The sequence below is a fragment of the Lepidothrix coronata genome, unplaced genomic scaffold (genome assembly GCF_001604755.1).
Source record: "Lepidothrix coronata isolate B3197 unplaced genomic scaffold, Lepidothrix_coronata-1.0 Scaffold109, whole genome shotgun sequence".
Taxonomy (NCBI): Eukaryota; Metazoa; Chordata; class Aves; order Passeriformes; family Pipridae; genus Lepidothrix; species Lepidothrix coronata.
In genome coordinates, this window is record NW_016690289.1 from 1,322,799 (window position 1) to 1,339,433 (window position 16,635).

At 37.5% G+C, this 16,635-nt stretch overlaps 1 protein-coding gene across 6 annotated transcripts in view; it reads left to right on the forward strand.

Moving 5' to 3' along the window:
• Positions 1-16,635, forward strand: part of CTNND2 (catenin delta 2) — a 514,557-nt gene that overhangs the window by 432,710 nt on the left and 65,212 nt on the right. For all 6 annotated transcript variants that reach the window (XM_017824127.1, XM_017824125.1, XM_017824130.1 and 3 more), the window contains 2 exons: positions 1,465-1,638; positions 14,350-14,500. In XM_017824127.1, the coding sequence (XP_017679616.1) occupies positions 1,465-1,638; positions 14,350-14,500 (325 nt within the window). The remainder of the gene's footprint in view (positions 1-1,464; positions 1,639-14,349; positions 14,501-16,635) is intronic.

The window sequence follows — 16,635 nt, forward strand, 5'->3', positions numbered from 1 at the left end:
CATGTGTATTAAGTGGTCCCACTAGTTTCCACTTTGGTGTTTGTTCTGCTTTAATTCAGAAAAAAATAGTGATTTTCATTCTCAGTGGTAGTAATCTCACAAAACCTTATTAAAATTGTTTTAGTTGTTATTAGGTATTATTGTGCCTTGAACCATGTGTATATTTTTAAAGTTATCTTAAATAAAATGATGACTGATACTTCCTCAAAACAAGCAATTCTAGGTCTTTCCCAGTGAAAGTATTATTGTGCTATTTGACTCATTCCTAGTTAAATTGTTGCAGATCTAAACAAGGAGTTCATTTGACTTACTCTATCTTTGTATGTGTAGTATATGTTTAATGTTATGATACAGATTTTTTTATCTACATAGTCACAATAAGCTGTAACCCATGCCATTATAAGGTTTACTTTTTTATTGTATGATGCACTCTGGACATGTCAGAGGTGTTAGACAAGATATTTTATAAAAAAGTTGAGGTTTGTTCCTAACAGTGGCAGTAGGGCCGTGAATTATTTAAATCCCCTTGTATGTACAAAGCACAACAAAATATACAATAAATATATAGATAGAAATCCCATTTAAAATCATATTGAAAGTACATTCCACATCTTACTTTTGTTTAAAAGGGAAAAAAAAAGTCTGTGCATTTTCTGTTAAGATGTGTCATGCTTAGGTGCAAATGTTGTGTGTTCCACTGAAGAGGTGAATCCTTGTTCTCCTGGAGTAAAGTTTTTCTTCCTGGTAAGACAGGGTTTTGTGCAATAACCTACTTGTTATCCAGGTTTTAATATTGCACATCTTGAATGTCAGACTTGGGTTGTTTTCCTGTCAAAACTCTGTATGTGATGAGAGGAAGAGTCTGTTTTATGAGAGGTGGTTCTAGCAATTGCTTTGAAGTCTCAGACTGTATTGCTGGCTGGCTGAAAATCTCCTGCACTCACTCTGTGAGAAGCCAGAAGATATTGTACAATTGAGGAAGACTTTTCACACTTGTGCCTTCATGAGATGGAGGGCTCATGGCCTCGAATGATTTAGTTTTCCATAGGAGTATTTTGTGTTGTTTTTCCCCTCGTGAGAAGAGAGAGATTGCAAAGAACTAAGCAGGATGCGAAAAGGGAGAATCTCTTCTTCCCATGCAAGTTCTAGATTTGCCTCTTAAGATATGTTCACTGGGCTTCTCTTCCCACCCCAAAAAATAAATGCAGTGAAAAGGGATTTTGTTATGTCTGCTAGCTAAAACATTATGGCTTCTACCAATGTTATAGCTCATCTATAAGGAATGTTGAGTAGGAAATTTGGTTTCTCTATGAAGTCACATGATGTGCAAAAATTGAGAACAGCTGTTTATTGACAGATGCCTTCACATGTGCAGACATAGATGTTATAGCTTCAGCTGAGGCAATTCTCAAGTATTTTGTTTCACTGTTCCTTACTGACAATCTGATTTGTATTTTCCAACAGTGGGATGGTGTAGGACCTCTCCCAGACTGTGCAGAACCACCCAAAGGAATCCAGATGCTGTGGCACCCTTCAATAGTCAAACCCTACCTCACACTTCTTTCTGAGTGCTCAAATCCAGATACGCTGGAGGGGGCAGCAGGGGCACTACAGAATTTGGCTGCTGGGAGTTGGAAGGTAGGAATATTAACCCAATATGTATTTCCGTTTCAATTCAGAAGCAACCCTACAGATGACAGCAGATTGGTGATATAATGTATCTAAATGCCTCTGGTAGTGGAATAACATTCTATTTTCACAGAACTATCTGCAGTGAAATTTGAGATATTTTAAGTCTTAGGCAGTCGTTTCATAGCAAATGTCAGCATACAGCAGCGAAGATCACGTTGGTCAAGTCAAGTATGAAAAATTGCCACTGAAAACCAATACCCAAATGAGGAGAAGCAGTTCTTTATGAATCTGGGTGACAGAGCCATGAAAAATGAGCCAAAAATGCCACCAGTGGCAATCAAATGAAACCATATTGTTTTGTCACTGGAGAAGCTGGTCGACATTCTGTCTCTTAGGAGAAACCAGGGCACAGCAGAGCAAGATATAAATGTTGTGACACCAACACAAATAATCTTTCCATCTACTTTTTTTAAAAGTAAGACAATAAAATACATCAGCAATATGGTTAAATATGTACAATGAGCAAGGAAATGCTCAATCAAACCACTCTGTTTCAGCTAATCCTACTTTTCAATTATATTGAAAAGATCCATTTTTCTCTCTTGTGTTATTTGCAGTAAGAAAATACTTCTAAATTTAGAACAGATGAGTAAAATTCAAGATAACACTGAGCTTGGTTTACTTTTTAGGGCAATTCCTTCGTTACTTTCCTGATGGTAAACTGGTTTAATTGGATGAAAGTACTAACTATCTAATCCTGTGGTGTAACTATAATGCATTGATTTAACTCTCAGCAGGAATTTTTCTCATTTACTATGAAAACACTCGTGTATGTGGAAATGCAGTTATCAAAGTTATGTCGCAGAAGGTATCCTGTCGGGGTTTAAGCAGTTGGTCATGTGATATGTGAATACCAATGTAATTAGGCATTCATTTTGAAATGTGGATGCTGACACCAAGAAATTGGGGGTTTTTTCCCATGAAGTTCTATGGGAAGTTGGGTTAGCATATTCACTGAATCTTCAGAGGCATGTGATTTTGGATATTTTTAGAATTATGTTCCACTAAACTTATGTTTTTAACTGTTGCATTCAATGGCATGTGAAATGATTTAACAAAGTATCTGTCTGTTGATTTTTGTCCTGTGAAGTGCTATGTAAATACTGTGCCTGAAAATCATTATCCTTTTATTATTCTCATATTGTAGACCACATCAGATTGTGTAATCCTGGACAGAAACACAATAAATGTCTTCGTCTGGGAATGGGTGTAGCCCTGGTCCAAGTGAGAAAACAATGCATACATATTTTCCAGGACTTAATAGAAGTGCTAAAACCCAAATGGTGCCCCTTCTCCCATTTCTAATAAAGCTGTATACCTGTCATCCTTTAGTTGGCAGAAGTGTATAGGGAGAGGAAGGAAGGCTCTGCGGAGTTCTTTGGCAAGTAGTGGCTTAGAAAAACTGTTTTGAACTTTAATACTGTCTGTGCTGATACCATGGGAAAAGCTCAGTTGTTCTCGTATTGCTCTATTTTTCTAAAGATTCACCAATTCTATTACAAGGGATGTGCAGACACAGAATGAATATCCTTAATTTCACATGTCATACTAGCCATTTTTGTGAGGGGAGTAATCCTCTTTGGGGATTACATAAGCATTGATGTTTCCACCTTTTGACCTCTCCTTTCCACTGCTACAGTCTAGATATAAAACAACTGAAATAAAAGATAGAAAATTATTAAAAGAAGAGGTTATTCCTAAGGGAGATTTAATTTTTTTAGTTCCTCCAAGAAACTGTAATTGTATAAAGAATGGAAATTTCTTCCTTTTTTTTTTTTACTTGAAATCTTTCAAGAAGAACTTTACGATGGACTGAAAGAGAGAAGAAGAACAAACTGCATGAAAATAAATACTGTTGCAATTAATATTAATAGCAATAGCAGCTGTGGGCTTTTTCTAATTAGCATTATTTTAATGCCAGGAGAATCTGAGACTATTTGAGGCACACAGTGCACCAGATATGCTCACACACTACTGAAGATACAGTCTCTTCTGAAAAAAAATACAGCACAGTTGATATACTTGCATAATTCTTTCCTAGCTGTTTCACCCTTTTGGTTCCTCTGGTACAAAGCTGTTTAATCCTCTTGGGTGACCAAGAGGTAACGTTTTTAACACAGGCAGTGCTTAGCCAATGCTATTACAGAGGGAAAGTGAGCTGATAAAAGGAAGCCTGAATAATTTTTTAAAAATAAAAAGTTGTGTAGGGGATTTAGATATATGTCTGCCACTAGAATTAACAGATGATATGTGTCTAAATCCCTTAGACTACTTTCGAGAATTTTGAACGCAAAAAGAAAGTAGTAGTATGTAGCTTTAAGGATTAATAGCTCAGAGAGGCTAAAAGTTTTCATTATTTCAGGGAATATAGTTTCTCAGTGATACATACACACAAAATCAACACATGCACATAGTGAAACATAATCTGTAGGACATTTTTAGCACTGCTTCAGTTGCAGGAATTCCTTATAAAGCCAAATAGTAACATAAAAGAAAAAATGTCACATACGTATATTTGCATACAATTTTTCTGTGTCAAAATGAAACATTTGGACTAAGACCTTGCTATATATTACCCATCTGCAAAGTAAAACTTGGGGATTTTTTTAAATGACTAATAAAATACTTGGTCCATGCAATTATTATTAGAACAAAGAGAATCTATAATGAATCAGAGAAGGAGCATCTTGGTGACAAGTATATTAACAGGTCCAAATGAAAGTTTATCAATAAAACAGGATACTGATTTTGAGGTATGAGGAAGAATATTTTCAATGTGAAAATTTAACCAGGCGTAGATCACATCTGTGTATGTTTACTTTGGTGTATATTCTGGTTCTGAAGAAGATTAACAGTTTACATACAAAGCAGAACTCATTTTGGAAGGGGCTGTTCCAGATGAGCATGGACATTGGTTCATCTCACTGTTCTGCATCGAAATGTCGTTACACAAGGACGACACTGGTATTGGAATCTGAAGGAGAAGAACCATCTCTGTCATGGAAAATTACATGCGTATGTTTACTGAGATCTCTTCTTTTATTCAGGTTCTTACTTGTTGCATCTATGCAAAATGGAAGTGCTGTTCTGTAATAATATCTATGGAGACAGTCAAATATGTAAGCCTTTGGGGAAGACTGGACAAATTAAAGTTTACCACATCACCGCCAGGGTACCACTTAGTTTAAGGTCTAACTGCTGCCTTGCATAGTGACCTGTGAAACCAGCACCAGGTCACTGCATGTCCGTATCCTGATGGGATTGAAGGCTGCTAATAACACATGCTCGAAGTACAGTGCCACCTGACAGCCTATGGGTCAGTTTGTCAGCACTGTACCTGCATGAACCTACCACCTTCTGCAAAACTCAGCTGATACTTGAGTTTTCAGAATCACAGAATATTCTGAATTGGAAGGGACCCACAAGGATCATAGAGTCCAACTCTTAAGTGACTGGCCCAAATGGGGATCAAATCCATGACCTTGGTGATACTAGCATCATCCTCTAATCAACTGAGTTAATCTCAGTCTGTACCTGGGACTGGGTGGTTTTCTGTTTGAGGGAAGTCATTGCTTCCCAAATATTTATCATATCAAATCATAATCATGGTAATTTCACTGTATCCTAAACATCCTGCAAGGCAGAAGGAGCAACATGTGAAAAGGATGGCTATTGGTTTTGGCTTTACTTCCTTTCATTGCCACCCTGAGATATTTTCTTCAAAACATAGACTTTTTCTAGTTATACTTAATATGAACTTGCATTTTAAAGCTGCTTAGAAATAGGATATAGAAATCTTGGGAAAATACATTCCTCATCAATCTTAGCTGGAGTTTTCCCTGAACAAATAAAGTTTCAGACATTGCCTTTGGAAGCAGTGGAAATTCTTTACTTCCCGTTAGGTGGTGACTTTTCATTGGGAGCTCTGTTAGTTATCTTTGCAACTTAATTTGGATTTAACCAAATTTGTGCAAAAATGCACAAATAAAACAAAAAATAGGGGATTTGCTGACTCAGCTATATTCTGAAGACAACTGCCTGCTTATTAAGAAATCTCTCCCACTATAACCCTTCAAACCAGAAGTTCTTTCTACAACCTCATATCATTATTTATTTCAATACCTTGACAAGAGTCATTCTGTAAAAGATGCTGTTTTTATATGTAGTCTGGCATCAGTTTTTTTCCTCGGATGGTGGGAATAAAAGTTCTTTCTAGTTTTCATCTTGGTCAATAGGCTATTAATGCATTAAATCTCCTGAGCATGTAAAAACTTATATGCAAAATGTCCTAGAGTTAACAATGGGAAGAATCCAAGGTTGTGTCCCTTCTGAACAAAATTAACCACTCAGGCAGAAAGGAAATATTGGGACATTATTGGGATATTATTATGTCTGTATGTATGTATCTGACAGCTGAATTTAGGCTGATGTCAGTTTATTTGTCAGAGGCATTACCACAACACTACCATACCTGTTGCTGTGAACTCATAGAATCATGAAAGAGCTGAGGTTGGCAGGGACCTCTGGAGGTGACCTGATCCAACCCCCTCCTTAAGTGAGGCCACCTTGACCCAGTTGCTTAGGACCATGTCCGGATGGTTTTCTGAATGTCTCGAAGAGGAGAGACTCCACAACCTCCACTGGCAACCTGTGCCTGTGCTCAGTCACCCTCACAGTGAAAAAGCAATTCCTGCTGTTCTGCAAAACTCCGTGTTTCAGTCATTGCCCATTGCCTCTGTCCTACAATATTATCTTTTCTATTACATGCGGTTGATAACAGTGTTGTCACCACAGCTAGAATTTCCTTAGTTTTGTGAAACCCTTAAAAATAATTTCTTCATTCCTGTGATCCTGTTTTGTTTTAAAATACTATAATAACTTCTATAGGTAATACCTATCTTTTAAAAGCAGGAAACAAGATCTACTGTGTTTCTACTGACAACATCATGGGTTACATTAGAACAGGTAGCACACCTGCTCCAGGCCTTGGTTAGTCCCATCTGTGCACCCAACCTTCTGTCTCAGTTACTTTTTCCTGAGCTCCAGCCAGAGCTCTCTGTTTAGCCAGGCTGGTGGTCTTCCCCACTGGATCATCTTTCAATGCTTGGGGATGACTTGTTCCTGTGTTTTTAAGACTTTCTTCTTGAAGAATGTCCAACCTTCCTGGACTTCTTTGCCCTTCAGAGCTGTCTCCCAAGGGACTCTGTGAACCAATCTCCTAAACAGCCCTAAGTTTTGCCTCTGAAAGTCCAAGGAAGCAGTTCTGCTGATCCTCCTCCTTACCTGTCCTTTGACTCTGTAACATGAGGAGCAAGTGCTGTTCTGTTTAAGTCGATGTCAGTCTCCTGAGACAATAGCATTCCTTGGCTAATTCTTTCTAGCTCCTTTCCTTTCAGTTCCATTTTTTATCATACTCAGCAGGGAATAAGAAGGCTCTCTAGTCAGACAACTCCATGTCCTCGCCTTTGATCCCCAATATACAGGTACAATACCCATGTGAATGGGGTTTATGGGTCATTGGCCTGATCTCTTGAGATAGCTAGATGCTGTCTCAGTCTTTGTTCCTTAGACAAGCAACTGCATTGATTTTGTTAATTCTGACCTAGAGAAATTTGACTCTCATGGGAGCAAGAGCTCCATTAAGTAAATTATTAGATAAGGAAACTGAAAACATAAAAGGGACCAATTTAGACACAAGGTCAGTGCAACTGCTTCAAAGAGTAGTATGAAAAGAGTTTCAAGCTCCTTACCATCCAGACACTTGCAGATAATGAGTAATTATTTTCTAAAGCAGCAAACATCTAGGTTATCAGTCGTCTCTTATCGGGCAAGGACATATTTTGGGTTCCTTGCCAGACTTTTCTGTTTACTCCAGTTACTTACAAATTAACCTTTTGGAGTTTCATCAGGCTGTTCCAGGAGAAAGTTTTTTGGATTACAGTGAAAAGGCTTGCTTTTGTTTTCTCAAAAATAGTAGTATTATGAATCTTTATGTGATAGGATGGAGAAGACCACTTATAACACATCACATAATCAACAAAGGCAGACTTTTTAAATAACCAATGCTTTATTTTGTCAGGAATTCTTACCTGGGTAGAAACCCCCCATAGATGAGGCAGCATCAATTAATACAGGGAAATGTATTGACTCTGTAGGAAGGAAGACAAGATTGAAGGGACAGGACAATACTGAAGAAGCAAGACCTGCTGCTGCAAATACTTGTATCACAGACATCATGAGGAAATCAACATGGATATCAGTACATGGAATGGGAGCACAGTAGTTTATGGTGACCTCATGTTCAGCATAGTCCTTTATTATAAGCAGCTTGCTTCCCATGAGATGTGTCACTTTTGTCTTAAAGTGTTTCTTTTTTAATTATATTAGTTACAATGTTTGGAATACTGATTTTAGTGGTTCTCAGACCATTTTGAATACACAGTACATACTTGTACTGTGGAAACAAGAATGGTGAGGTGCAAGGGCAATTCCTTCTCAACTTCCCCTTCTTATTTAAGATAACTTCTGTTAACAGTTTTATTTTTCTCTAGTTTATTTATTTAACTGTATATCTTTACCTCCTGTAATTTTTGCCTTTCTGTTTAAGAGAAGAGTAATGAGTTAATGCTTTTCTCTTGTCCCAACACTAAGATGTAAAGAACTTACTGGTGGCCTACCAGGTGGAATAATTTCTGAGAACAAAGCACTGCAGTCAGGGAGCAGAAAGTCCCTGGGAACTCTTTCTACTTTCTTCAGAAATTGCAGAAAGATAATCAAGATTTCAGAGCCTTCCTCTGCCAGGTAGTATGACTTCTTAGGGATCCTGTAATTTTCCAAGTAGAATATAAAAATATTTTCTTTTTTTCCTGATACATATATTACATTGAGTCTGATCATACAGAGAGGAATATTAATCTTTGATTTTCATCGATCTTTGATTATTAAACATAGTTCTGTTTCATGGTCTATTGTTTCACTACTGTTAGCAGATAGACCCTTTCCAAGGCTTTCCTAACAGACCTTTCCTGATTCTCTTGTTAATTCAGTTGCTTTGTCATGCTTGCTGCCCTGATTTAACTTTCATGTTGTCGTTTATGTCTCTAATATTCAATATCTCAATAGTCTTTGGGTCACAGTGCTGAACTATACCAATACAATGCAAATTCTAGTTAAAACTGAAGTGTGTGATGAAATATTCTGGAGACACTTCAGTAACACTGATATCAATGGCAGGAAAGTGAATCCATTTAAAATACCAAGTGTACAGTCTTGATATTCCTTAGGTTCTTTGCGGGGCTTTATTATGGTATTTTTTTTCTTTTTCATATTGTGCTGGAAATCTTTTCATTGTTTCCTTTGGTCTCCTGTATTGATGCTTCATAGAGGAACAAAGAAAACCATGAGAAACACTAAGTCACATGAAAAGGGGAGATTTCCTTGACTCTTAGTGATTTATTTGTCTGTCAGTGCCCCAGGTAAGCCGAGCCCCTTGTGCCCGACCAGTCTGTCAGCATCTCATTATGGGAACCCTTCACTGAACAATCCCACTGGAGTGGAGAGTGATTCGACTGCTCTTTTCAGGGCATCGTAAGGGAGACCCCTCAGTGGCTCTTCCCACTTTATTTGAATGTGTCACCCGCTACCAGCAACTGCTGATGCCTGTAAAGGACTCACTCTAGCAGTTTATGGAATAAGACTCTTTATTGACACAAATTGTGTCAGTTTAAGATTCGAAGATTGCCAGTGCAATTACCTGACTGCAAAAACGTATTTAAAGCAATATACAAACAAGCTCTAATCCCAGTAGCAACATTCAGCATGTGTAGACTATGGTTCTTACCCAGTAGGTGTCCCTACAGGGGGAGAAGATAGGTTCAGACTGTTGACTGATCCCAGCACTTACAATGGAGTCTTCCCTGATTTTCCCTCCATTCTCAAGTTACTTTTATACTATTTCTTTCTGTTTAAGTGGAGCTTGAGTGACTTTAGTCATAAATACTTTTGTTTCTGGTTGGTGTAAAATCCTTTCACTTCTAAAGATACAGTCAAAAAAATACAGGGCGCATGCCCAGTGGGGTGTGGTCGTACCTTGGAGGCAGGTAACTTTGAGATGGAGGTGTGCATTAATATTACTATTAGACTTTAATGAACCAAATTCATCTGAAGAGAGAGATTTCGCCAAAGTTTTTCACTCGGCAGCAGGACACCTTCTTTTATCTCCCTAGGTTACAGGTGCTATGTGGTCTTATCAACTGCAAAGTACTGCTGTGTTCCCTTCCCTGCAGGGATTTCCATGGAGGGAGGCTGCAGCATCTCCACTCCATCCTCCATTCCATCCCCCTTAACAGGTGTGGATTTTTGTATGGGGAGTATCATGGAGCACATTGACCGCATTCCATCCAGAGAGTAACAGATGCATTTTACCCTGTGATTTCTGTACCACTGTAACTTCTGTTAGGCTGTGAATACAGCTTCTTAGTTTCCCCTAATTTTTACCCCCAGCCATCTTCCCACACGCTAAAAGGAGTTAATTGACTAAAAGCTTTTCAGTTCTTCTGAAAAATGTAAGTAAGTCTTATCTAGATTAATTAGTCTTTTGTTGAGTTTTAGCCTAATGTAATCTTAATCCCTAGGGGCATTCAGCTTTGGAAAGGGTCCTTTATAATAATAACTGACAAACAAAAAAATAATTTTCAGGTTTACTGTATTTTTCTACTTAATTACTGTGACAAAAATAAAAAGGGAAGTACTAATGAAAGTGGACATAGAGCTCCACTACATACCTTCAGAGTGATATATGGTAGTTATGCCCCCCAAATTCAATTATCAGGAAAGCATATTCATGCACAGATTGTGGCTCCTTTGCTTGTCTCTGATAATTTAGACTCAATAATACCCTTAGCAACAATAATGATTTTATTTTATTTTCTGGCTCCATGTTCCCTCTAATGTGTTTGCAGTTCCCACAGGAGTGCTTTCATTTTACAAACTGAACAGTTATTTGATCATTGACACTGCCACTGATTTGTGGAGTAACAGGATGACTAAGTATATTGGCAGAGTGCCTCATTTACTTAATGATAGGCAACAAACACTTTGTCTCTTTTCTTTTTTATGATTTTTCATCTCTTTGCTTTTATACTTCACTGAGCTCCTATTAGCAATTGACCTACAATGTGGAAATGCAGGCGCGTTCCATGATGGCTTTAGGCAAACGAAAAGATCATCAGTATACTCCAGAGCGAATCAATTTTTCCATTCTCTGCAAGAATAAAATAGCCATTTTGAGGCATCTCAATTTGAGCTTTCCTGAAATCCACACAGCGCAGCGTAATTGCTTGCAGAGACTTGTCCTAATTGGCAGTTTAAGGAAAGAGAACCAGACAGTTCTTACGACTTTCCACATGGAAAGTTCTCCAGAGACTGTTGAAACAATTAATAGGCTTTTCTGTCTTTCTGCCTAAGGTTCATGACTTGAAACAGCAGAAGAAATGATAGCAAATCACACACTGAGGAGTCTGTGAGCTTTTCCCAAAGCAGATGACATCCTCTGGAAAAAGACAGCTTGGGAGGGAGAGGAATGCCCAGGGGAGAGGAGAGGTTTCATACATGCTTTTCTGTAGTTCTCCCATTGTTTTATGTGTATGTGTGCATATGTGCATCTATAAAACATTATATCTGAATTTTTCCCCTGTGAAAACTTTGGAGCTGTATTTTTTACTGTTGTGATCAAATTAATTGGTTTATTACAGATCCTGAAGGCTTGCATGTCATTTATTCAGTAAGGAGGTTTATACTTCCTCTTTTTTTCATATTGAGTTATTTCAGTGATTCTCCTGCAACGTCTCCTTCTCTCCCTAGGGTTAAAAGAAAAAGATTTCTTAATTTGTTGCTTTTAAACTTTTGTTTTGGAATGGATGATGAAAATACTACATCCCAAGGAGTCTGTTGTAAGCCTGGTTTCATGAAACAAGTGCTTGTGTTTTCCCTTGGTAGCTAAAAAGAAAAATCAAGGGAAAACTGTTTACTGAGGTTTTAGTATGAAGGTTTTTAAAATATAGTGAATAATCTAAAGGATCATTTTAGATTCTCTCTGGTATTGAATAAACACAAATCAGCTTCTTTTCTCAAAACAAACGCCCCCACTGATTCCCCACATAGTCCATTTTGAAGATGCTACATATGTGATGTATTTCTGCAATGAATGACAGCGTCTTTCAGAATATTGTCTGATAGCTTGAACTCTCACTTCAACCAGACTCACTCCTTTCTCAAAATATTCTGACTGCCACCATGAACTCTTAGTCTGACAGTCACCCCGTAATCACAGCAGACACAGCAGAGGCCTCCCCAGGGAGAGATGTACAAAATACAGCATTTTTTAAGTGCAAAGAACTATTTCTCATTTCCCAGCTGCACCTGAGAATGTGTTTAACTGGCAGGTAAATACATATTTATTAAAACAGGAAGGTTAGAAATATTCATTTGGTGTTTTCATAGCATCCTTTATATTTAATGTCCCATTAGATTCGAAGTGTAGGAAAGAATTTTTCAGCAAACACTTTCTGTTAAACTCATTGATCCTTAAGATGTGTTTTAGTTTTTTATCTGATGATATACACTGGTTCTAGAGAAGAGACTGGAGGAAAGACCCTGGAATAAGATCAACCAAGAGTCTTGCTACCACTTCTCTCACCTAAGAGCTATTTGCTTTGCTGCAGAAAATGACAACACGTTTAAGTTCTAGACACATTATTGTGCTCAGTGATGCTGAGAACCCCTTGTCTAACTTACCTGACTGGAAAGCTTATCATAACCATTATCACTTTCATCTACAGCAAAGTCCAACTGGCTTTTGTTATGCACAGTTACTACAGAGAAGAATTAATAAAACAATATCCTTAAATGCTGGTTTCTTTTCCTTTTCCCCAATTTCCCCTGAACTATATCACCTGGAATGAATTTGCACTCCAGATATTGCAGTATTGCAGTTCTTGTCTATCTCCATATCTACTGTTCTTATCATACATATATATTCCAGGTTTTGCTATTCAAGGCACCTATCTATTATATAAACCAATGCTAGCTTTTTAAAGTGAGCACAACTGTGGTAAGTAGAGACCATATGCAGGGGTTAAGCATGGTCTGCTGACAGAGGATGTGCTTACCTTTTTTAATGCTTTGTTTCATGAAATTTGTTTTTACTCTGTCTGGTTATGAAGTAACACTATTGCAATGTAATTATTCTTATGGTGTGATTTAACTGTTCCTTAAGGAAGGTTTGTCAAAAGAGAAGGGTCATTGTGATCTGAAAATCCTAAGGCTTATTATCCTAGTTTCTGAAATATTTTAAATACTTCAAAAGTTAAGGCCTTCCAGAATTTGTCTTCACCTTCCAGGTACAATGGCAAGATAAGTGTCCATGCCATGGCACTGAAAGGAACGAGATGCTCTGCTTCAATGATTTCCTTTCAACTGTCAGTACAAGCAGCATGAATGTGAACTTTGTGAAAATTCCAGAGAAGAGTTCATGAAGTGGGAGGGAATATGTGCCTAGTGATGGTTTGTTTTGAAGTGGGCTATGCTGAGGAGATCTGCACATCCTGCAGGTGTCCAAACGTCTTAAATTTGGCAATACCCATAGATTTCAAAACCACATGTTTTTGGTCTTGTTTAATTTTTTTGCAACTGCTGGAGCTAACAGCAGAATGGAAGAGGGGCTAGTATAGCTAATCTTTCATCCCTTTGGGTGCCTGGAACCCCAAGTTGTGCAGCACTGGATGGACCGCCTAGTCACAGCACACTGCACAGATCCCTTGTTGACTGGCATGATGATCTTTAGAGCTCCTAGAGGATCTCTTAGAAGTAAACAACTCTATTCATCATTTCTGTTGTTAGATAAAAAGGATGTTTACATGAGAACATTCTGCTCTCTTTGATATAAGGACAAGGCCATGTCAGTGGTGTCGTGACCAACTGTCAAGTGGGAGATGCTTAGGGGCTTCTTTGATAGAATCAGCCACTGGATTTATCCTGCAGCCACATGATACAGCAGCCAGGCACAGACAGGCCTGCACCACCCTCAGGTCAGCTCCTGAGGGAATCTAGCACCTCGTAAATGTACAATAGTATTCCAGTTAGGATCACTACAGGTACCAAAACCACATATATTGTTGTCCTCATTTTTCCTTCTGAACTAGTTGACAATCACAAGAGAAATAATGACAGCATTTTCATGTTTGTAGACTGAATAATTCTTGTGGTAATAACAAAGAAATACTCAGACCTCTTGAATATGCTTTGTAATATACATCTTCTAATATAAATTTTGTTGGTTTAGCAGCAAACAAGCATCATTAGATGTTGCATATGAAATACTGATGCGAAGTAAGTCATCTGCAGACTTGGGCTGTAAAAATGTAACCAGGTGTGCTAGGAGTAAAGTCAATTCATCATTTAATTTCTCTGTCACCATAAAAAATTAGCACAGATTGCCAAATCAAGTGGTTACCTAGCATCATAAATGCAATTATTTCCCCTCTTTTGAGTTTTGCATCCAAATGCTTCTGTAACCCCTTACTCTGTTATAACCTCAGATGCCTTGCTTTCTCTAGTGGATTTCTCAGTTTCCTCACCCTCTCCCATGTGTCTTTGCAGTGGTCAGTGTACATCCGTGCTGCTGTCCGCAAAGAAAAAGGATTGCCAATATTGGTGGAACTGCTTCGAATAGACAATGACCGGGTGGTATGTGCAGTTGCTACAGCTTTACGAAACATGGCCTTAGATGTCAGAAATAAAGAGTTAATAGGTATGTTCTTTCCAAAAAAATCTACGTGTTCTGTGGGCTTGGGGTGTTTTTTCCAGTTTTCAGCAGAATGAGGACAATGAAAACTATTCTTCTCACATTTCTAGAACAATTTATTTAATTCTTTCTCTAGTGTGTCATATTCAGATTTTTTGTGACAGTGTGCTGGTATATTGGAAGGAATTGTTAAATTAATTAAACATCATGCAATGTTTCTCGATCTCTCATGCTCTAATCTCTGTAAGAAAAGCAATGACTTTGTTCTGCTTTAGTGCTTCATTCCTAGGCTGGCAGTAGCAGGATCTAAGCACTCCTGGTCCTCAGATTACCTATTGCAAGCAACTTTGGGGTTGTGAAGTGACAAATCATAAAAATCTTAAGATAGTTACAGGAATTTATGGGGCAGATTAGTAGCTCCAGCAAGAGAGCTGGGAGATTCTTAATTCACAAACATATACAAGTAAGGAAAAGGATAATAATTTATGTAAAGCATTATTGCCCCTGAATTTTGATTGTATGATAAGCACACGTCTTGGGGGTTTGGACTTTTTTAATTTTGTGTAGGTTTTTGGTGGGGTGTTTTCAGCTGAAATTCATCCAAACGCTGTGGATCGTTAAACTTTTATTTTCATGTTCTGTCTTTAAAAAATAATCACTTCCTTGATCTTGAACTATTTCAACAATCATGACAAAATTATTTCTACTTCTGTACATTAAAAGCATATTTTGTATTCATTTTTGCTAACTTGTTCATTTGTTATCATTACAGCATACTTCTCCTTCTCTGATTTTAATTCCAGAATTCCACAAATAGATACTTTGTTCATAATGTTTGTTATTTTTATCCAGTGCTATCTTAGGGTTAATGCTTCATTACAGCAGTGCTCTGCAAGTTGTTAAAACGAGGCAATCACAGCTCTCACATGTTGTACTAATGTTCCCAAGTCTGCAAATTTTTTTTAGGAAAGTAAGACTATACATGTGAAATTGACTGTCTTATCTGATATGCCATTCAATATACTGGTTAAATTATGGATAATAAGTTTGCACAACCTCAAAATTTTAATATTTTGTTAAATTCTTGAAGAACATGTGATAAAAGCAAAGATTAATTAAAAAAAAAAGGTTGGAAAAGTCTGTTGAAAATAATTACCTAATAAATGTATGTAGCCATCTAGTAATAACTGAACAGTGCTACTCAGTTTGACGTTATTTGTAGAGTTATTTTGAGGAATTGCAATACAAATTTGCTGCAGTTTAAAAACCATCCAAACATGCCAGTATGACAGGGGAATTATGACTATAATTCTTGTACCATTTCAGCTGTGATCTTTGTATGTTCATTTCTTTGGCTTTCATCACTGAACTTCAAAGAAACTAATAACAGTCATTACTGCTCTTGTCCTCGAGTATTTTTTAGCAAATAGGGCCTATCTTAAGACTGAGTTTCAGAAATGCTGGAACATCGCATTGGTCAAGGATTTCAACTCATGTTGTAGGCCATCCATTTTTGTGATATTGCAGTTCCGCATATTGCAGGATGCCTTAGCTGTTGTTATGGAAAGGAAGATTCAAAAGGGGCTTGCTTTATCAGGTTAGTTGCTCAAGCATCTTTCTGCCTAAGCAGAATTGACATGGTATTTGTCTTTTCTCTTTGCGACTTTTATTTGTGCATCATATTCTTGTGGTGACAAACTCTACCTCACAAGCTGTAATTTCCCCCTAAGATAACCTTTTTTAAAGGTGAATTTTCCAACTGTATATATTGTAAAATTACATAGGTAGAATTGAGTTGGTTGAGATTTTTAATGCCTATATAAAGCTTTCTTTTCAGTGGTGCTGTCATTCATTCCCAGCTGACAATTTTTTACTGAAATGTGCCAGAGAATGATATATTTTATTCTGCTGCTGACAAATAGACCATAAATCAGTGTTGAGGCACCTGGAAAATATATCAGAGAGTTTGCTAAAATCGAGACTCACCTATACTAAACTACAAAACAAACAAAAAGACACCTTTTTCAAATGGCCAGAAGTTTCATACTAGACTTCACTGAATTGACCATCTGCTTTGTTTTCCACACAGATCGATCAACTGTGTTGTTATATTTCTAAAATTGGTGCCAGGCTTCTCTATA